Source organism: Scomber scombrus, chromosome 10, assembly GCF_963691925.1.
Source record: "Scomber scombrus chromosome 10, fScoSco1.1, whole genome shotgun sequence".
Taxonomy (NCBI): Eukaryota; Metazoa; Chordata; class Actinopteri; order Scombriformes; family Scombridae; genus Scomber; species Scomber scombrus.
The window spans coordinates 11,599,941-11,622,220 of record NC_084979.1 but is presented as its reverse complement, the minus strand read 5'-3'; the positions used below and the strand labels follow the sequence as shown (position 1 = coordinate 11,622,220).

The following is a 22,280-nucleotide window of genomic DNA, read 5'->3' as shown; positions in this document are numbered from 1 at the left end:
ACTCTCCCACCTGATAAGTGCCCGGGGACCAATTCTTTAACAGGAGACATGAGTCAACAGCACTAAACAGGCTTATGAGAACTCAGAACATGACACCACAAAGGATGAGAGGTCAGGGGTCAACTGTCAATTATTTCCACTTGAGTTAACTTTGGACATCTGCTTGACCGCTAAAGCTCTTGTCTGGATTTTGTGAGAAGTCATGACCTCGGTGAACACCAAAATGTAAATGAAAGCAAATCTGAGACTGATGCCTAGATTTGAAAGGCAAAGTAACTATACTACATTTTGCTATGACAACTGAGGCATTTCTTGTACTTCCCAGCTTTTATGGGTTTTTTTTTTTTAATATACAGGGCTTGCTTTTTCATATTTACACACCATATCTGCACACTGTTGGAAAAAAGGAATGACTAGTAAACAAGGATTTTCGTAATAATAAATTGATACGAAGAAGCATGTTAGCTGCTCAAATTGGAAAGTGATTTCCAGAAACGTATTCACTGCTAATTTCTGGTTCTTCTGCAATATGTCCAATGGGATCCACATGTTTTCTAACCGCAAAATACTATGAAGACTCTCAGATTGACAGGATTTGAATATCCTGCTTTGCAGCTGAAGTAGATAGTAAAGTATGAAAGTAAGAGTGTGAATTCTTATATGCAGTGGCCCAGCAGGCTTCACATGAAACATAAATGCAAATGTTTTACTGGAACTTAGTGAAAGCTTGTTGTCACTAAAATAAAGCTAATTTAGTCACACCAGAGAGCTAATCTGGCAAGAAAAGCTACTAAGCTACAATTTGCACAGTGTGTTGTCCCACACCAAAAGAAGTGCTGTAATAGTAAATTAAAGTAGGAGAATGCAAGACATGTCATTTTTAATTGTTCTTAGCAATGACATCACTTTTTTTTTGTCTCTTGAGCAACTTACTCCTGAAGAAGACCACGAAAAATTGCGGCGAGTGGATTCAAACAGGAGGTCGAGGAGCTTTAGCAAGCAGCCCAGCACTGGGGACTACTACAAGAACCTGGGCAGCGACACGGTTGAGCCCCGCGGGAGCAGAGGCATGGTCGCCAATGAGGAGGTGAGCCAGATCTCCGCTGTTTATGACCACACAACATCCGAATGATTTAAATGAAGTACATGGCTACATGCTGTGTTAAATATAGTCGGTCTGTACTTCTCTGTAACCACCTCATTACCATAAACCAACAAGTGCTGACACGATGTCTGAAAAGTAAAGCATGTGTAAACGGTTTATTATTTCATTTATGGACCTATATGGAAATGCAAATATTGGAATATTATGGCTTAATTTCCCCTTTAGCGGGCATTTTCATGAATTTATTGGTGTGTATCATGAAAAAAATATACATGATATTGCAAATCATGTGTAGTGTAAACTGTAAAACAACAGCCTATTGGTCACAAGCTTGATGGATACTGATATAAGGTTAATAAAGGATTAATATACTGTGCCCTGGTTGTTTACGATTGTGAGTAGATCTTAGCTCCTTTAAGATCCTTTTCAGGGTGAAGTTTAGCTGGATGATGGTGTGTTGGCATTAGGTTACCACTCTGGCTGCAGTATTTGCATTTGCATTATGCTACTCAGCATGTTACATATCTTGTGTCCTCTAGATGCAAATTGCCCCCTCATTTTCACTTGACTCTCCACCCTGTTGTGTAAACTTTCTAAGAACAAACAAAAGGAACAAACTCAGACAAATGAGGCCTTAGAAGGAAGTCACCAATGAACAGACATCATATAAAAAAGGATACCACTGACTTTCATTTTGTCTTAATAACCAAGGATCTGTTGTATTTTTTAGCTTGTGATTCATTTGTTACAAAAAATGTGTGACATGTTAAAGGTTAATTCACACTAATATTCGAGTAGTATCTGGGAAGAAAATAAGTAATTTCACACAGTAATTGAATACATTTTTTGTATAGTGCTTTTCATAGATATAAGTCACAGAAAGTGCTTACAAGGGCATAATACAACATACAAAGATTAAAGAAATTATAGTAGATGAAGTGACTACCTAAGTCACATGATTAAAGAGTGCACAAGTAAAAAAACACAATGAAAAAAAAAGTGATTTTGAGAATAAATGCTCAAATATAAAAATAAAATTCATCTTGTTATGTGGTAAATTAAAGACTTATTAGGTTTAACCTGATAATGCTTCTATAAACTTCATAAACAAAACATCAACATACAAACTGAAAAAGAGTCCAGGTCATGAGCCACTTCAAACATCGCACTTTAAAACACTGCTCTGATGATAGCCTGATGAGATGGAATCATCTTTAAATTTTACATTACTTAAAGTAAAATAACCTCATTTTGAGTTGTCTTTTCTTGGTATCTGCCACTGGCTGTAAGAATAACACTCTCTGAGCTGCCACTGGTTGTTGTCAATCTGTGTAAAAAAAACTATTAGTTTTCTCATTAAAGGACATTTGCATGACAATGAAATGGAGAGTTAAATATTTTAGATGCAAAATTAAAGTAAAATACATTTGCTTTCATACGTGCCCTAAAAAGATTTATCAAGAAAATATTTTGTCTGTGCCTGCTTGTGTTTCCTAATATTATATGTTAAACTACTTGTTTATGGCCACATACCTGCACAGGCAGTTTGAAAGGACTCTCCAGGGACTCTCTTCAGTGTCCCTGGAGAGGTGTTTTTATAATCTCATGGGGATCCAGAATGGGGGTGCTCTGGGTGATACGGGGTATAATCCACATTGAGCCAATTAAGGCCTCAGTGGGGCCCCTACTGGTCTCAGAGGCACCCTAGCAGATGGACAGGCTAATCAACGGCAGCAATGGCACGTGCTGCCGAGACCCATCTGGACAGGGCCCTCGCCCCAACTCTCTGGGGGGCTTGCAGAGCGAAGGGGTCTACAATCATGAGCACGCGTCTGAAGAATAAAAGGAGGGGCGGGGCGGGTTAAATGTCAAGGCCCATTAACTTGCTTCCAGCAGAGTTATGGCACGCTTTCAGAGTGTGTCGGACGCATGCACACTGGGGGGGAGGGGCGTGGTGGGCGTGGGGGTTAAAGCACTATCACTTACACTGACAGATGGCTTCTTCCCACTGTTTTCCCTCAGAGTTTCCCCAAGAGATTAGGTCATATTAGCTTGGTTATTAGCAATAGGGTATTATGTCTTTATGGGTTGATTAAAGAGGGCAGGAAGCAGAGGAAGGACACTTCTAATAGGGCTGCATACATCTGTCACTGTCAACAGCCTCTGTGCAACAATGCTGGCTCAGCCAAGCAGGACTTTCAACTGGGATGCCTATGCAAGCAGGGAAGGCAGATTCCTGTCAGTGTGGTGTTTATTATATATATATATATAAATAAATGTTTTTTTTGTTTATTCACAAATTAAGAAAAAATTGAGGCAACAGATTTGATTATGACTGTTTTTTTAAAACATTATTTTGCATCCTTTATAAGCAGAACTGGCAAAAGGAATGCAAAACTCACACTTATTACTGTATTTTATTACTGTTTTATTAAATGTGTGTTTTATCTAATGTGTTTAAAATTAAGTGGACAATACTACTGAATGGACAACATGTCACAACCCTGTTTATCAGTGACCAAATATTAGCCAGCAGAGTAAAACAATATGGTTGCTAGGGGAAACCTTCTAGTGGCGACTACAACAAGGTAATGGATATAAAATTCGACTGACTAATTCTTCTCTGTGCCTCCCTCTTCTCAACCAGGGCTCCGTGTTATTGGAGGAGCCTACCGACAGCTCCGCCCCCAGCTCTGAGAATGGCACTACAGAGGAAACAGTCCCGCCACCACTTCCTCCACCTCCACCCCCTCTTCCCCGAAGCAACCCAACGCCAACACCCCCTCCACCTCCTCCGTTGCCCCCAGAGATGCCAACCACTTACAATCACTATACCAGTAACACCTACACCAACCAGCGTCGCCCATCTTCCTCATCAGGAAGTGAGTGTTCCATAACTTTTTTTTTGTTTGTTTTTTACACACAATTTTCTTTTTTTTGTTTCTCTTCTTTTCTTAATTGCTTTTCTGGTATTAAAGATCGCTTAAAAGCTATTTAAAAAGAGAAAAAAAAACAAGAAATGTAAACACCCTTTTCTGGTTAAATGTATTATTTTTTACACATTCCTGTACATTGAGCAGAGCTCCTGGAATTACAGCAAAGGCCACAATCTAATCTCACTGGGTTAAGATGAGTTGAGTCTCGCATCCTAAATAACAGATTATAAATTAATGATGCAGGGCTACCATTACCCTGAGAACTGGTTTAGTGTTCAGCCATTTCCTTAAGTGCCCCGCTGCCCTAGATGCTGCCGTCTGACGGAGCACACACTGCTCCAGTTGCAGGGAAATTTTTCACTCTTGTGTAATGTTATGTGTTAAAACTGCATTTAGTAAGTGGTGAAAATGTATTATCCAAGTATAATTTATGAAATGATGTGGGACAAGAAATTGAGTCAAAGCTTTAAGTATTGACAAGTCCTTGAATTTGATTATGATTGTAAATTTGTGATTGCTGTTCAAGATCAAGTTCATAAAATTTGCCTGCACTATTTCTCACAGCTAAACCTAAACGGACTTTACAGAAAAAAAACAGCCCCAACCAATTTACAATCAGCTAAAAGGAAAAAAAATTGACAACAATGAAATGTTGCCTCAAATAAGAAACTGGAAGGCAAAATTAGGCCCAATACACCATCATATCAAAGAAACAAAAGAAATTTATATAATTTAGTCTGACCTGTTAAAATTGACTTTGGTCCTAAGAGAAGATGAGGAAAATGTCCCCAAGTAATCGTGATTTTTCAGAAAATGAAAGAAACCGTGGGTCAGTCAGGTCAATGACATTACTTTCTCCTTTGGTAGTAATTAACAATGTTACACAGACGCTGTTATTGTTTGTTTATTTTCATTGTCAGGCCAACACTGTTCTTTCCTTTTTTCCATTCACCTTTTTGTATGTTTATTTCTGTTTACATGTTTCTTCATTTTCTCGCTCCATCTCCACCTGTTTTGTGTTTGTTTCTGTCCTCTTTTTGCCTGCCGTGGTCTGTCCTCACTGCTGCTCTATCAAGGCGGGGGTCAATCTGACTCTCAGGCAGAGGGAGGGGCACTAAGACCAATGAGGAGTAAGTACAGTCTGCAAACCAGTCTTTCACCTTATCAGTTAAGTCATGCTGTAGCACATTTGGGTTTCACTGTAGGCGTCATACTTTGAATCCACCTAGTTCTAAACACAACACCACACATCATAAATAGTGATATATTTTCTTTACACCACAACAAAGCACTCAGAATAAATAGAAGAACTGGGTAGAAACATTGATATCCACTATGGCTAGACAGATAAAAGAGAAACACCTACCTACTTGGAATTGACCATTGATCCCCAGGATGTTTTTTTGGGGGGTTTTTTATAAAATAAAATAGAGCAATTAACATGGACAAAGTCAGAGTCAGAAAGACAGAGAAACCCGAATCTAATTTCTCATCCTAAAACTGGATGAAAAAAGATGAATCAAATTTCTGTACAATATTAAAAATTTACCCTCACAGTAGAAAGTCTCCCCAGTAAACCACAGGCTACATGTTATTCATTTAAAATAAGGATTTATTATTTATTTTTATTAGCTTCAAAAATTATTTGTTGATTGTTGAATATTTTTAAGCATGCACTACCCTGGTTTGAGAATATACTATTTTAAAAAGTAAATATTTATTATACTGAAGAAATTTCTGCTTAAATCATTAACATTTTTATAAAACAGCCACATAGATGACATTTAAAAGAGCAAATTCTGGTTCAGAAGAGAATTTTTGGTGATGAGAATATGACTATCATTGACACAGCATGTCACAGTTCATTATCTCAGTGGTTTAAGTGAAGGATGAATTGCAGTATGAGTGACAAGCAGCAGCTCAAAGGGTGATATACAAAACAGGTCTTTATAAACCAGTAATAAAGAGAAACATCAATTAAGCTGTAAACCATTAGTTACTTAATGTGAGCACCTTTTTCAATCAATGTATTTTATCTTTAGGCTTTTTTCACCATATATCTAAATGTCTTTGTGTATGCCACCTGCTCCCTAATGACAGGACAGCAATATAACCCTTAACGCTTCAGAGTAGAATGTGCTCACTAATGCCATGATTTGTGCTACAGCGTTAATCAGGTAATAAACAGGCAGTTGGGTGGTCATAAAATTAAAAGCCACCAACACATCTGAGAGTTCAAGATGAATTTACAACTCTGGTGCTTATTGATATGACGGCAACAGACCAGGTGGCTGATTGAAAATGCTACTGCAACATTCTAGACGGTTAGAGGTTCCCCTTTGTTTCTCATCGATCAACAGGATGGAGAAGATTAGTGCAGGACACATCTTTATCTGAATTGCAGCTAATAAGAGATGCAGCAGCTTGACTCCTTTTAAATGTCTAACCCAGAGCAGAAACCCTTTGTGCTATGATTTCCAGCATGAGAGGCAATTTGTCAAATGTTCTCTACCTGTCACAGCTCCACCCTCCTTTACTTTCCTTTACTCTCACTCTGGCGGACCTGCAGAGTCCACACCCTAGCCTAAACAGAATTTAACTAACACACACACAACCTTTGACTCAAAAACACACAAACTCCAAAGGGTTATTCAAATACATGTAAGTACTTCAGTCAAGTGCTAGTTTAAGTTTAGCCTTTAAAGTGATCTGGCTGTGGATATTTAAGTGTGCTGGTGCTCTACAATTAAGATCAGGGAGAAATGGGTGAAGGTAGGCTGTATATGTTGTCAGACTTTTTTTGCGATGGATCCACATTAAGTAAGAGAAAAAAAGAGTAAGACTTTTGGGATGACTCATTATAAAAGATCCTAAATCTGGATCTTTTATAATGAGTCATCCCAAAAGTCTAACTCTTTTTTAAAATATAATCTATTAATGGTAAATTTAAAGAGGTGTTACATGGGGTTGTAAATTTCCCTGTAGCTGTTTCCTGTCTTTTTACAGACCACAGTTTTTGTGTGTGCACATTGTGTGGTGCTCAGGGGTTGACGGTCACCAAACTGTCTCTCTGTGTAATCCAGTGAATGTGTGGTGAGACGGTGGGGGGAGGAAAGTGAGTGAGCTGTGTGCATGTCATGAATGCGTGTACATGAGTGAATTATCTGTTGAGTTTGCTGTGGTTAGGATTGGTCCGGTAGGGTGGACTAACAAGCTGGGGATTGAAAGGTGATTGTGTGTGCTTGCGTGCACGTGAGTGCATGTGTGCATGTGTGTCTGCCTGCCTAACCTCATCCGTCCATGCGTGTGTACGTATGTGTGTTAATTCCTTGCCAGCTTGCCAATAGCTCGCTGTCACTCTCAGTTACTGGTGATTCCTTTAGATTTCCCCCAACTGTGATGATGGGTCTTTAATAGAAAGCTGCTCTCTCCTCCCCGAGAGAGAGAGAGAGAGAGAGACAGAGCGAGTGAGAGCAAGGGAGAGTGAGGAGGGGTGGCAGGCTAGCGAGGTCTTGTCTCCAGCTAGACCGTTGTGGTCGCCTCAACAGGGAACATTTTACAGGACCTTTTTTTCTTTATTTCCAAAGTAGAAAATGAGTGCTCAATGAGGGACTGAAGATATACAATTCATTTGAGGTTTACATTCACTAAAACAGGTGAGGCAGCTGTTGGTTCTTGGTTTATTTTGGATAAAATGTGTGAAATTGAAATGTTGTTAAATAAAAAATGTGTAGCTATTGTTATAGCAGCAAAATACATTATCATGTTTGTTTTGAGATTTTTCCAGCTACAGCCTTAAAGGTTCTTTGGATAGGTAATGTTAAACTAGCAGCTACATTGCTATTGTTTCATATTTTAGAACTGTCCTATTGACATTGGAGTAATTGGAGTTAATGTTAATTGATTACCATTTTAGTAACATTTACTGTATGTATAAAGCAACTGTACAAAATTGTGGCGTCACATGTAAGCATGTAAGCACTGCCTTATTGACATTTGAAATTTCAATAATTTTGTCCATTTCATTTTCTTTTTATGGCATTATCAATAGAGGTCGTATTTGAAGTCTGAATTTGATGCATTTTTCACTATAAGCAGATTAGTGTCCGTGGAAACTGAATGCATACATTTTACCACAGTTCAGCAGCAGTTTAGCTGTATACATAACATCAGGTGACACTCCGAAAGAGACTGTGTGCCTCTCTTTGGACTCACTGTAGTGAAATAACGTAATAATGTTGAACTGCTCCTCCCCATCTCATCCCAGCTCATTGCAACTGTTTATTGATGCAACAGTTGCCAAATATGCTGAATTATCACTGGTCTATTTGTCTCTGAAACGCATTCAGAACCGCTTGGTAGCTGGGGAGCCATTTGATAATTACAAATGGTGTCAAACTGTTTCAGAGAAACAAAGCAAAACCCTGAACTCCAAGAGGCATAAAGACGAATGCCAATCAAAGCAAACAAATCTAAAAAGAAACATATTGCTGAGAGACACTGACTCACTACAGCATAATGACCTCCCATCACGATGCAACACGCTCCAGGTCAGCATTGTTACCTGCCTGATCGGATGAAATATTTAACACTGAAATGCCACCGAACCCCTCTCCTGCTCCCTCTTCTTCAATGTATCTCTCTCACTCTCTCTTTTTTTCTCTCCCTCTCTTTTGTCTTTTTTTCTACCCGGTTTCACTTTTCTACTCCATCCTTTTGTCTGCAGGCACAAAATCTTTCAACATGATGTCCCCCACTGGCGACAATTCAGAGCTGCTGGCAGAGATCAAAGCAGGGAAGAGCCTCAAGCCCACACCCCACAGTAAAGGCTACACCACTGTCTATTCCAGCAGTGCACCAACAGGCAACAATGTAAATCAACATCTTTTCTACATTACTGATAATACATTAGTCACAAATAGAGAATTGATCATTTTAGAAATTCAGCCACAGTTTTCGCAATTGCTCTGTCTCAATTTTAAATCCAGTGCCAGTAAATGAAAAGACATGCTGAGTTAAATGCATGCAGTCAAGAGATAGAAATTAAGTTTTTATGAATTTGGAAACTGCAAACAGTAACGAGCGGACGCCATAAATTACCTCAATCACCTAACTTACACTACAATGTCACTAATACCAAATACATCAAGTAAGTTGTGAGTTTAACTTCAGCTAAGTAAAGGCTGACTAGAGAAGATTAAATCTGTCTGAAAGCTAGTTAATGTCTGTGAATCTGAAAGTAATCATTGTAGGACATTCAATTTCCACAAGAATGCTTTTTGCACAGTATGTCTAAATATGTAGTCAGAAGATAGGTTACTGGTTAAATAAAAAACTGTTTTGTTACACCCATGTTCTCCTGTTCACCTGTTGCTTATATTCCCCCAGGGAAACACCACACCTCCACCAGAGACTCGCACTTGTATCCCATCAGCCAAGCCACCATCTCCTCCACCGTCCAATACGTCTGTCACCTCCCCACCCACAACCCCGAGTCCCAGCCCCAGCCCAACTGGCTGTGAATCTGCCATGACCATGTCATCCTCTGCGAGCTACGAGCAACTGCCCTCCAACTCTGTGATCAATGGGAATAGCGGTGGTGGCACAGCAGAAGCAGACCCAGGGCGGAAGACGAGCCTCACAGATGTGGAGGCACTTGTACCCACTCATGACGAGCAGGGAAAAGCTATCCCTGAATGGAAGAGGCAGGTGATGGTGCGAAAGCTTCAGGTCAAGATGCAAGAGGAGGACGAGTACAAACGCAAGGTAGGATTGATGTTGAAAGTTTTGTCATGTTAGCTATCCCATTTGTGGCCCTGTAAATTTGAAATGCTCTCTACACTTGTTTACATGAATGCACTCTCAAATTATTAATGACACAAACTGGGATAGCTGCTTGAATTTGGATTTGAGTGTGGATTTTTGTGATTTTGAACAATGAGGATGTGTGAATGTATTTTAGCATACATGCATGACAGAAGTGTTGATCTTACTTTTAGACTTGTCAAACAGTTAGTCGAGTGTGAAACATCCAATGGGAGTCAAGACTACACAAATGTACAAATTTACATTTAGCATCTATGCTTTCTTATAATTATCCTTTTCAGCTTTTTTGTGGGTTTCATTGCCATCACCTGCCTTACACTCATATACTTATTTATATATAGTTATTCACAAGGGATTCAGCCAGCACTCTGTGCTTTCCTAAACAAGCTTTGTGTTTAAATTGAATTATTTGGCCTTACAATCCATGACATTTACCTTTAAGTATAATCAATGCAATGTGTGTAGTGATATTATGTGTATTTAGACACGGTTTTAATATGTAATTTATACAGTGGCAATCTGAACACTTATTAGTCCTGTGTAATACTCTATACAATATGTAATTTGACTGATTAATAATTTATTGCTATCAAGGATGTGGTTCATTAATGCTGGCCTACTAGCTTTTTGTTTATTTCTTGAGATACAGGGGCATCATTACAACTTCTAACAACGACATGCTTTAAGTAGTAATCTGAACTGAGCATAATGCTGAACATTTTTAGTGATATATTGCCCTTGTAAATAAGAAATCTAAATACATCTTATTAGTCACTGCATGAAAAGACATTTGACCTAGAAAGCTCTGAATTTAGATATCAGTGTGTTCACTATTTATGTTTCTTTGGGCATCTCTATGCATGTTTCTTTTTTCAACAGTCTTTCGAGTGCAGTGAATTGAATACTTGGCTACAATGCCCATCACAGCACTAACACACTTGACATGGATTCACAGTGTGGGCTGGTGTTTGATGATGGAGTTTTGCGGTTTCAAGGTGTTACATGCTGATTCAGTGGTGTGATGCCAAGCCCATTCACACTACAGGTCAAAGTAATAATAACAAAAAACACTAATAAAAATACTAATATGACATTTATATAGCACTTTACTCTAGAAGTTAAAAAATACTTCAAATAAAATGTACAAAAACCCTAATGTCATCCCATTCAAATGTTTTGTTTTATTTTTTTGCATGGAGATCATGACATATGGAAGATTAACTCCAAACCACCACCTTTACGTTTACTTTGTTGCAACGACCACTATGGGTTGACAGTTTCAACTCCATTGCACCTCTAAACAAATCCAGTGTGGTTTATTACCACTGTTGGCTGTAGACTGCGGTCTATTGTACTGGTGACAGTAACCAAAGGCGATGTGACATTACACTATCATGCAGTACTACATCCTATTTGGGTTGCTGACGGAACATGCAGCAAGACTAAAAAAGATTAAAAAGCAGGATGCTCAGCCTTTGTGTAGTTGCTCTTTAAATTAACCTAGAATATAAAAACCTGATTCATAAAAATGGAGTAAGGAACTGGGCAGAGGGGAATTGAGCAGATATAGATGTAAAAGATCTACAGTGTGAAGTGCCCAGAAAGTGCAAATTTAGACATGTAAACCTTAAATCAATGCTCTATTTATCCATGCTGGTATAATGAATATGTAATTTGCATATTAATTCAAAAAGGATAAAGCTTTTTTGTTCTCTTTGACTCAAAACAAAAGTTTGATGCTTGTAATGAGGCAGTGCCATTGCACCACTAAATCCATGTAAAATCTGTGTGTCAAGACGGATTTGCACTGAAGCGTGTGTTTACACAAGGAACTCCCGAGCTGAAGGAACTCCCCCTTCCTTCCTTTTTTTCTTGTCTTGTGGTCTCCTTTGACTTCTGATTTAGTTTGCGGCAAGTGGGCACTACCAGCCTCAGGAATGGCACTACTCCCATGTCCACAATGCCATTTTGGGCCCATTTGGGGAACTGATGACAGAGGATGACCTCAACCGCATTGAGAAGCAAATAGAGAATCTGCAGGTGATGCACAAGGTCTCAGAAGTCGAGAAGGAGCTAGAGGAACTGGAGCGGGAGCTTCACCAGCTTCTCCCAGTGTCTGCTGCTCTCCATCAAGGGCATTTCTCAGTCAATCCAAAGCAGGTTCATGGCCAAGCTGAAGACCTTCCAGCCTGGTGCAACAAGATTTCCACCCTACTCAAGAGTATGGCCATTCTTCTTGCCACCCTGGGGGGCAAAGAGATAGACATTTTGGATCTTATATGTCCTGGATATTCTCAAGAAGAGACAAGGACTGTAAGCGTATGTCAGTCTGATCCAGCAGGATCAGCTGGATTTATTGGACGGTCTCAGTCCTTCTCAACAAGAGAGGATGTAGAGAAGGAGATAAAGCAGTGTGGAGTTTCAGTGAAGAACCTCAAGGCAAATTATGAAATTCAGAATCAACCACAGTCTGCAGATAACAAAGCAAACAGAGTGTACAAACGCAAGAGGTCACTCCCTGTGGTAAGTGAGTCTAGTTATTGTCCAGAAACCATTCCAGAGGATGATATCCCTTGTTCCTATGCTGAAGCCCCTCAGTCCCAAACCAATGGAGTTTTACCTTCAGTGGAGGAATCAGTCTTACCACTTGTTGAAGAGCCAGTTATCATTGCATCTCATGCTCCTCAGACGTATGTGCCCACTGAAATATTGGCTCCAACCAACATTGAACAGTTTAACCAGGTTCTTTGTACAGACCCCATTTTGAAAAATGATCAACTAACAAGAAGTTTGGAGGTGCAGACAGATCTAAGCTACGTCCAGGAATGCATTGAAATGAGGAAAGAAAGGATTGTCTTCCTGTTCCTTGAACATTGGCGGAAGTACACTATCTCTGAATCTTACAGGACTAAATATGCTAGTAGAAGAGGAAATAATTTAGATGTTGGCTGGGAGGATTACAACCAATTTAGTGCACAGATTGGAGAGGAGATGCAGAGTGAAGATGACAAACTCCTCCTTTTCATGAAGTCAAAGCAGGTAGTAGGGAATCTGATTGGCCACTGGAGGACAATCATGAGCCAAGTGCCTACACGCCAGATTCGCAGGCTGAGCCGGGCGCAGATGATCTACTGGCCAGAGCATTTCTTGCCACACATCAGCGGATCACCTGTGAATTACGAAAGCCTAACCCTTGACCTATTCATGCTTGGATACTTTCAGCTGCTGGAAATGAATATGTCTCGCAGCGAGCGCAAATTCCGCCACCTCTTGTGTTATGAGATGTTTGATCGTCTTGGTAGCCATAAATGGGAGGTCATTAGGCAGTTTCACAAGGAGGTCATGGAGGAAATTGAGAGAGGAAAACGAGACTGGGCGGATGGTTTTGAGGACATAAAGGCCAAGTATTTTGGAGAATCGGATAATGAGGGAGGTGTGATGACGGCTTCTCTACGTTCCATGTCTCCTGACATGTCCATCCTACCAGTGCAGGAGTCGCTCCCTCCCCCACCTTCTCATCCTCCACCTCCTCCTCCACCTACCCACCCTGCTTCCACAACTCCACCTGCACCAACCCCACAATCAGAGGTTTCCCTATCATCACCACCTCCTGCAGCCATGGATGGTTTAGCTGACAATAGTCGGTGTGTGGAGCAGAGACCACTGCAACACTCATTGGACAATGCTCAGAGGAATGTAAAAGCCACTGAGCACATGTCATCAAATGAGACTGGGGTTTCTAATGGGACAAGTTCAGAGCAGGACAATATGCAGAACTTGGCAACTAAAGCTGTACCACAAACTGATGCAACAGCAAAACCTAAGACACTGCAGGACACAACAGTAAGCGCAGGACCAGATACAGTTAAGGATGTTCCACCTGATACCATTAAAATTATAGAGAAACCTCACATTGATGAACCTCCACCTAGAGATGAACCTAATGAAGACTCAATTAAACTTATTTATGAGCTCAAAGAGTTCAGTAATGAGGAGATCATCAGATACATTGACCGAAGCTTTGCTTTCTGGAAAGGAAAGGAAGCAGAGCTTTTTGATATCTAACAACCCTGTTCTATTGTATCTATTCAATTCTATTTAAAGTCTGATCCACCTGCACAACCAGAGAAGAAATGCGTGAAGAGCATGGCCAGGAGAACTAACCTGCACAGTGGAAAGGAGCTAATCTGGTGTGTCAGCTTTTAGGCCATGTCACATAAGGGACTTAACTGCAGCAAGGCAAAGAGCATCCACTTAGTAGTACCGACTTCATCACTTGCATGCTTAAGTGGATGAAAAGACAGCCTGTGATGTCAAAAGATGTGTAAAATTGTTACAACCCTTTTGAATTGTTTTGAACCAAGTGCTTTTGAATCTATGATTGATTGCCATGGTACACTACTTCTAGGAACGTTTTTAAATGATAAGATTTGCCATACAAGTTGTGCAGTATGTTTGTTTAGATTGGCTTTGTATTGAAGAACATAATTGGTAAAACTCTGCATACCTGATTTATACTGAATACTTCAGATTGCATTTCGTGATAAGGTAGTGTCATTGATTCACTATCTCAAGAAGGTAAATGCAGTAAAGGATCCACTTCACTATTAAACTGCGAAGACTACCTGGTTAGACAGTTACTATGCATACCCCAGTGACAGTGAAATAAATCTTAATTTGCATTCTTGATAACCACTGATGGCACAAATTGTATTGCTCTAAGTGCTCTTTTTTGCTTGAGCAAAGCCCTAATACCTAATTTCTTTGCCTTTGAGTTGACAAAGGCAAAGAAGTGCTCAAGTTTAAGGTTACTTAGTGGTTCACAAATGGTTTTTGCCTTTACTTCATGATTGTGCTCATACAATGAGTGCCTTTCAGTATAGATTATTATAAAGATTAGCAGGTATGTTAAAGGTCTGGAGAAACAGCTCAGATTATGTCTATAACTACCAATTCAGAACTCAAAAATTGAAAATTTCTGTTAGCAAATTGAATTCTATTTATATTTATTTTATTTTATTACATTCAAATGTATTCAACTGACAAATGATCTAAATCTTTCTTCTAAATTCAACAGCAAATTTACGATGAATTGTTCCATGAAGGCTGTTATGCATTTTGTATTTTACATTTTATTTATAATTTGAGTGTTTTTGAGAGAATTACCCAAGCTTTCCATAATTTAAATTTGTGTTCCTTTATTATTTGGTTTTTACATTGTTGTTTGAAATAAAGTTTGTTGACATTTGATTATATATATTTGTGATTATACGATTGTAGTAGCTCTTTCCTACTTAATTCTACTTCACATTTTTAACGTAAACACGTGAAAGCTTAGGAGTCATCCAAATGCATACATGAATATACTTCATAAGACATTATTTGTTTCCATCATGGTAGAGAAACTAAATAATCTCAGTGAAATACATACCAATGAAAGAGCCACTGTCAAACACTGAGCTCTTAAATGTGTAATCTTTTACTGCAACACTTGTAGCTATGAAGAACAACACTATTCTCATAGTGTCATCTTGAGCATCAAGATTACCTTCAAATAACCCTCTTAGCACCACCCGCTGTCATGCTATCTGTGGCTTACAGAGGCCATAATGAGGTTACAGTGAATCTTTATCAACTCACAGCCCAAAAGGGAAGGCAGTCAGCTGGTAAACCTTAAAGGTTTACATATATATTTAGGTTTGTATTTGTGTACAGTATGTGTGTCAGATTTGGTGAATGTACACAGCTCGGTAAAAAGTATGTTGTGATGCTGTTAATATCAACAGTTATGTCTTTGTCAGTGTGTGTCATGTAGAGATCTAGATTTGGTACCACTTCTGTCTGCTAAGCTTGTACACTGCACAAGGACAGAATCTTTGTGTTTACAGTATTGCACATATTCAATTGACTGTGAAACACTAAATCCTGGCAATGAACATATAGCATAAAAATACAGTATAAAACAGAAAAGAGCTATGAATTTAAAGTTCAATAATTAGATTGATTTTAGTTCTAAACCCATTATAACAACATTTGACCAGACTATACAAAGGTTTATGTATTTATTGTTAATATTTGTTATTTGTTTTTATTAGTTAGTATTTGGAAAGATTTTATTATAAGATACCACATGCAGCTAAATATAAATATATGCTATGCAAAAAAGTGGTAACAGGTAATGGCCAACTGTTTTTAAACAGGCATGAGTTCCCACATCTTGAAAACTCAACGTGCCAAATTCAAGGCCCACTGCGAACCCACCAGCACAAAATACAGTGAGCTTATAATTGCCAAAGACCTCTTCCTCTTCAATATGTATAGTGGCAAAAACACTGTACAAATTACCCCAACTGCCACAACAGGACATCTCATAATATTATAATAATAAAGCCTCTGCCTTGCCTGTTTGTTGATATCAAGGTCAACTTGTCTTTGGTCAGATGAATGTGGCTGATAGACTCAAAACTTCTTACTCAAATGAACCCAACAATTTACACAGTCATAATCCATAACAATGTAGAAATACCATCACACGTAATTAAAGTTTTGTCTAAATCACTGGGTGTTTTGGGAAGCTTAGCTGTTCACAGTCTTGTATTACGTCCATTAGTGCCTTTAATGTATGGTTGCCAACATAATGCAATGTACTGGCTAAACTCTCTAGATTTGAAAACAACCAAAACTGGAATGAGACATGATCCTGAAGCTGTTTGCAACAAAATGATACAAACCTGACCCATAGGTTGTATAGCAGAACATCAATTCAAACTATCAGTGTGTTGATTAGTGCTTCAGTATATTATAATACTGTCTTTTGGTTTTGTTAGATTGGTCTCTGCATCGACACTACAGCATGTTATTTGTGTATGTTCCTTTCTTAATGTTCATATTACATAGCTGATATTGAAGGGTGTAATTAGTCAATTAAATATTCCACATACAGTAATGTACAACCAAGTGTAAAACAAGTTACAATCCATAGGTTTATATAACTACATGGCATTTTGTATAGTACCTTGAGGAAAAAAAGCCAAGTCAAACATTGTCTATCAAAATATGATGAATTTATCACTGGACTTTAGGGTATCATGGTTGCCAGGTAACAAACACAAGTAAATCTGTAACTTGTAGATGAACAGTAAGTGGTAATACAATCCGCATTTAACCAGCAGATTACTTACCATAGTCAATCTATCAGGTAAAGTTTAGATTTTTCTTTGTTGCTCTCTAATTCCCAGGGGAATCATTAAAAATTGATTATGAAGATAATCTTACCTGGATTCATCTTAGCCAGGGCAAGTGAAACGCTTTAGTAAGAGGAATGCAAAAGGGTAATGTATCTTGTCAGGCGAAGATGAGAAATCCAAGATGGCTGCCCTCATTCTCACTCTCTGCTCCACCTCCAATTACAGGCTGAAAAAGAGAAAAGGATCCAGTTACTTTATGTGTGTGCTGTCTGAATCCTGTCCATTTAAAGGTCTTTACTTTATTCTAAACAAACAGGAGAAGAGTACCTATTGTGAGCTGTTTGATATTTTAAGCACATGCGTCAGTTAACACAACACATACGCTTTAAGCAGTGTAAGCAGTAGTCTCACAGTTCTGCTAATAGAGGCATTTTGTTTTAAGTTTGACATTTGAGAACATTTTGATGAATAGGTTGGAATAATGTTTCATTACAGTTTATTCTTCTCCATGCAGGTGCTCATCTGCCCTCTTTAGCATCGTTTTATGTGACACTGCAGGCATGAAACGCTTCAATGCAACCTTTGATTGTGATTGAGTTCACTGTCCCTTTAAAAGTTGCCTTGACATAACCACAAACCACAAGTTTATTGATTTATCTGAGTAAATTTGCCAAGTAAAACCCTTGAAATGCCAAAAAATAAATAAATAAATAAAGACAGAAAGACAGCAACACAAATTGATGTTTGAAAACTAAAATGATTTATGCATTACAAATGTTGATGAAATCCAAAATGACATTAGCACAATTTAAATAACAAACCCACATTAAAACACCTAAACTAATGGCTGAAGTAACTGAAAATTACATTATAAATCTGTGATGCCCCTCTTGTTTTATTACAGCTGATAGTGTAACAGAAGGCTGTTCCACAACATGGCACCAGTGTAACTTAAAGGAGAAATATGTAATACTGACAACAAGCATTTAAAACGGGTACTGCTGTCCGGATTCAAAATATTAGAGATAGTTGTCTCCCCCGCCGCCTCCTCCCTGAATTCAAAGCTCATGCGTTTTTTGTTTGTCTGTTTTTTTAAGTTGGGTGGAATCTATCTCTATCTATGTCTGATAAGATATCATGGTCATTTTATGACTTAGTACGGTAAATATTCTACATATTGGTCCTTTAACTGTAATTTACTCAAGGCACTGGACATGAATATGCAGTGGCTCTGGTATTACAGCCATGCTGAGTATGGATGACTGTTATCTGTAGTATTGAAGAGAATATCCATGTATTATATTGTATGATGTAGCTTCTGTTATTCTACCCTGAGCTGTGCTGGCAACAGTCCTACCCTCCTTGATTCATTGCTGCCAATATGAAATAATGTTGAGGGGATGTGTTTAACCAGTCCTGAATATTATTTTCCATCACCTTCAGTTTGTTCCTAATTGTAGATTAAACCAAGCGTTGCATTGAGCATCAGTTAGAGCATGATTTCTGTGATTTTGCATACTTGATATTAACTGTCAGTCAACATAATATCAACTGTCACAGCATGTAGGATTGTCCCCTTAAAATATACAGATGGCTCTTCTAGATTGATAGACCTGATGATGATTGAACCCGTGACATTACAGAAAACTAATCAGTCTGCTAACTGTCGGTTCATGATGGTGCACTACAGCTATAAAGGCTTTGGTAAATGTTCTGTATTTCAAAATTAGAGAAAGGTTACAGAGAGTTTTGATTCTTCGCCACACAAAAAATGCATTGTACAATTCAACCGAAATCAGACAACTTGATTTCGGTTTAAATTCACTGGGGGATAAATTGACAGGGGAAGTGGTCATGCAGAGCAGGACAGGACTGCCTGTGTCAAAATTACAATCTTTTACTGACTGGTATGGGAACCCATCTCTGTCTCTCTCCTAACCCCTCTTCCCCTCTACAGGCTGAGGAGGAGGCAGCACGCCTGGCATCAATGCCGGCCTGGAGGAGAGACATGATGAAGAAAAAAATGGACGAAGAGAGGTGAGTAACACCTCTAGGTGTTTGTCATCTTATCTAGTATCATCATGTCCTGGGCGAGCAACGGGAGATAGTGTTAATTGTGTCTTTGTATGTAAGTGTACTCTTTACTGTTTCTGCAAGTTTAGTTTTTGCTGAATTTTTAAGGAAATTGTTTAACTAACTGAAAACAACCCCAAGATTTTAGTATGCACTGACTCAATACCATCATACAGTTCCTGTTTTTTATTGTGGATATGGAGGGAGAACATGATGCTGAAGTGAAGGTATAATCTGGAGATGCACACATTGTAATATGGCTCATTATCTAAATAGAAACATGTTGTCCATTGTTTTGCTTAACAAGTGCATCACAAGTGCAGAGTCAGCTTTATTCAAGACAGAACGGATCCATGGACACAAGATCTGTACATTGTTGGATGAAGTGGTTTTTAACTCCACGCATTCAGTTTTGGATTGTATGCTTTTTTTTCTTTTTCTGCCACTGCAGAAATTCAATCACTCTGCACGTAATTATTGTACTAATCTATATAATTATCAATATTTATGCATAAAAACATAATTTACTCATTTACCGACAACTAGTCCACAGAGCCACATATGTGACAGTTAGGAGCAGACTGATGTTTTTGTAAACAGAAAGTTTAACCTGTAAAGTGGACAGTGTCAGTGTTTAGTTGAGTAAAGTAACCCTGTTAAAGTCTACATCTCTCTTTTCTTTATTTATCATTTATGTTATATTAAAGTTTTATTTATCTATTTAAAGCATTTCTCTGCACTTCTGTACTAAAATATAATTGTTTTGGGTCTGTAATGTTACCCCACTTTTGAAGATTTATTATGTACAATGTGCATGTGGTTTAATATGATAAAATAACTGGTGTTGCTGTTTGAGATACTTACCATTTCTTCTTGTGCTTATGCCCACCTGATGTGGCAGGGACCAGAAAAGGTAAGCACAAAAATGATTTAAAACTAATGCTCACATAACATTTAGCTTATTGTGAGATGTGATAATGTTGATAAGACTATCCTGACTGATTTCATAAGTGTTTCCTTGTCCACAGTAATAACCAAAATCTAGACATTATCTATTCCTCTGTTAACTAGAAGGGACAGAAAGAAAAGAGCACCGAGGATAAATCAATATCACTTGTTCAAAGGTCTAAACTCCAACAACACTAAGCAGTCTAAAAAACAACGTTATTGAGTAAAGTTGTTTTCTCAGACTTTATAAGCCCTTTACCTTCTCCATGTGCTTTGGAAGTAAGTGAGATTGTGCCAGATATGCCTACTTAGTATCACTTGTAGGCTACAGTCCGAAAAAGTTATTCGGTCTGTCGTTTGCTTTCCTGACTGAAAACCTCCTAACTCTGCAGAGTAATACGATGGGCATGTTTATACGCTATACTAATGTGTAAACAGAAGAATAACTGTAGAAATCCTCGAAGAGTTAGCCTTCAAAAGTAAGCTAACACGACCTATCCCAGGGCTCATGCTAACACCATAAAATACAACCATAACACAACCTGACCACCACTCACGCACCTGTCATTTTGGGCCATAAATAACTTCTCCTTTGAACTGAACGGGTCGCAGTTTGGAGTAAAAATGTCACATACTCCACAAATGTTGTCGTATATAGATATAGCCGGAAACAACAAGTCTAGTCACTGTTTTCAACAGCCAAAACGACTAATGTTTTTCACCTTGCACCTACGTACTTTAAAACGGTCAGTGTCGCGCCAATTTGCCAAATTAATCCCACGTGGGCTTATCAGTCAATCAAACGGTCACAACAGAGTGACGTAGACGTTGCACCCGGTCATTGCATTTGTGTTTCCCTTTACTAGCCGTACTCATCCTCATGTAGTGAGTGGGAAAGTGGCTTAGTTGTGTAACTTTATAAAGTGGAAGACCAGTTAGCAGCCAGGGGCCATTTATCAGCCATTATCAGAGCCTGACGTCTTTAATGCCTTCACAGAGTGGAGGCCGTTATGACAGTGTATTAACACACATTAACATGTTTTTGAAATGAGATAGTGACAACAAATCTGTGCCCATGTAGTTTAATAATAGAGGAAAAACACTTACATTTTTCCCACAACACATAGACAAACAACTAGTGAACCAACTATAGGCTTTTTTAGATATTGTAACAAACTCTTTATGTAAGTGTATATAATTTTAAATTATATAAACCAATGTTATGTGCAACTTTGATGGTTGTTTTTGAACCTTTGTCCTCCATTCTTTTCTTTTCTTATTTATGCATCTAGAAAAGCAGATGAGGAGGCCAAGAAGGTGAAGGAGAAGGAGGAGAAGACGGAGCAGGAGCGACTACGAACCATGGGCTACGACGAGAGCAAGCTGGCCCCCTGGCAGCGACAGATCATCCTGAAGAAAGGGGATATAGCCAAACAGTGAACTTCGCCGTCTCACCCCAACATGCCCTGCAGCACTCCTCATCCTCACACCCCCACCCCCAAGGCCTTCACTATACACATCCCCTCTGCCTGATCCTCAACTCTTCTCTGTAAACTGGACGGTGGGGACAAGATTGTCTTCTCTGAACCCTGTCTCTCTCTTCGGCCTCCAGAAACACAGGACCACGTTACAGTTACTTCTGTCCACACAGGCTTTGAGACGTAGCCTGGATGAAGCACAGCAGTGTGACCCTTCACCTCCCACTGAACGTATCATGGACATAAACTCTTGGTCTTTTAGCGTTAACAATAGCTGTGATATGCACTGATTGTCCTCACTTAGACATTTACTATAACTGCATGTGTCCTTAATTACATTAAGATTATTTGTAGTATCCAGCTATTTGCTTTCCTGCAAATCACCAGAGGCTGTTTCATAAAGATTTACTCAAACAGGTTTATGCTAAATAGAGAGGGGCTACTTGTGAGCATTTCTGCTATGGAGGAAACATCCTGTCATTGCATTTGTGTTTTCCCTTATTAGCCGCCCTCACCCTTATGTAGTGTATTGAAAAGTAGCTCAGTTGTGTTATCACAACTCAGCAACGGCTTATTAAACCCTGAAGCAGCTAATGCATTCTGTATGTAGACAATATCACATCTTTATCATGCTATATACTTAGTCATGAGGTTTTTGTATCAAGCTCATAGAAGCACTTTCTAAATGGCTTCATTTTACTGCCAGAGTTGTAATTCTTGTAAGAAA

At 38.8% G+C, this 22,280-nt stretch overlaps 1 protein-coding gene across 1 annotated transcript in view; it reads left to right on the top strand.

The window, feature by feature from the left end:
* espn (espin) overlaps positions 1-22,074 on the top strand; it is a 40,068-nt gene extending 17,994 nt beyond the window's left edge. Inside the window, 7 exon segments of the mRNA XM_062427255.1 lie at positions 945-1,087; positions 3,753-3,987; positions 8,768-8,913; positions 9,430-9,807; positions 19,012-19,091; positions 20,029-20,040; positions 21,368-22,074. Coding sequence (XP_062283239.1) covers positions 945-1,087; positions 3,753-3,987; positions 8,768-8,913; positions 9,430-9,807; positions 19,012-19,091; positions 20,029-20,040; positions 21,368-21,515 — 1,142 coding nt within the window. The 3' untranslated portion in view covers positions 21,516-22,074.
* The last annotated feature ends 206 nt before the right edge of the window (positions 22,075-22,280 follow it).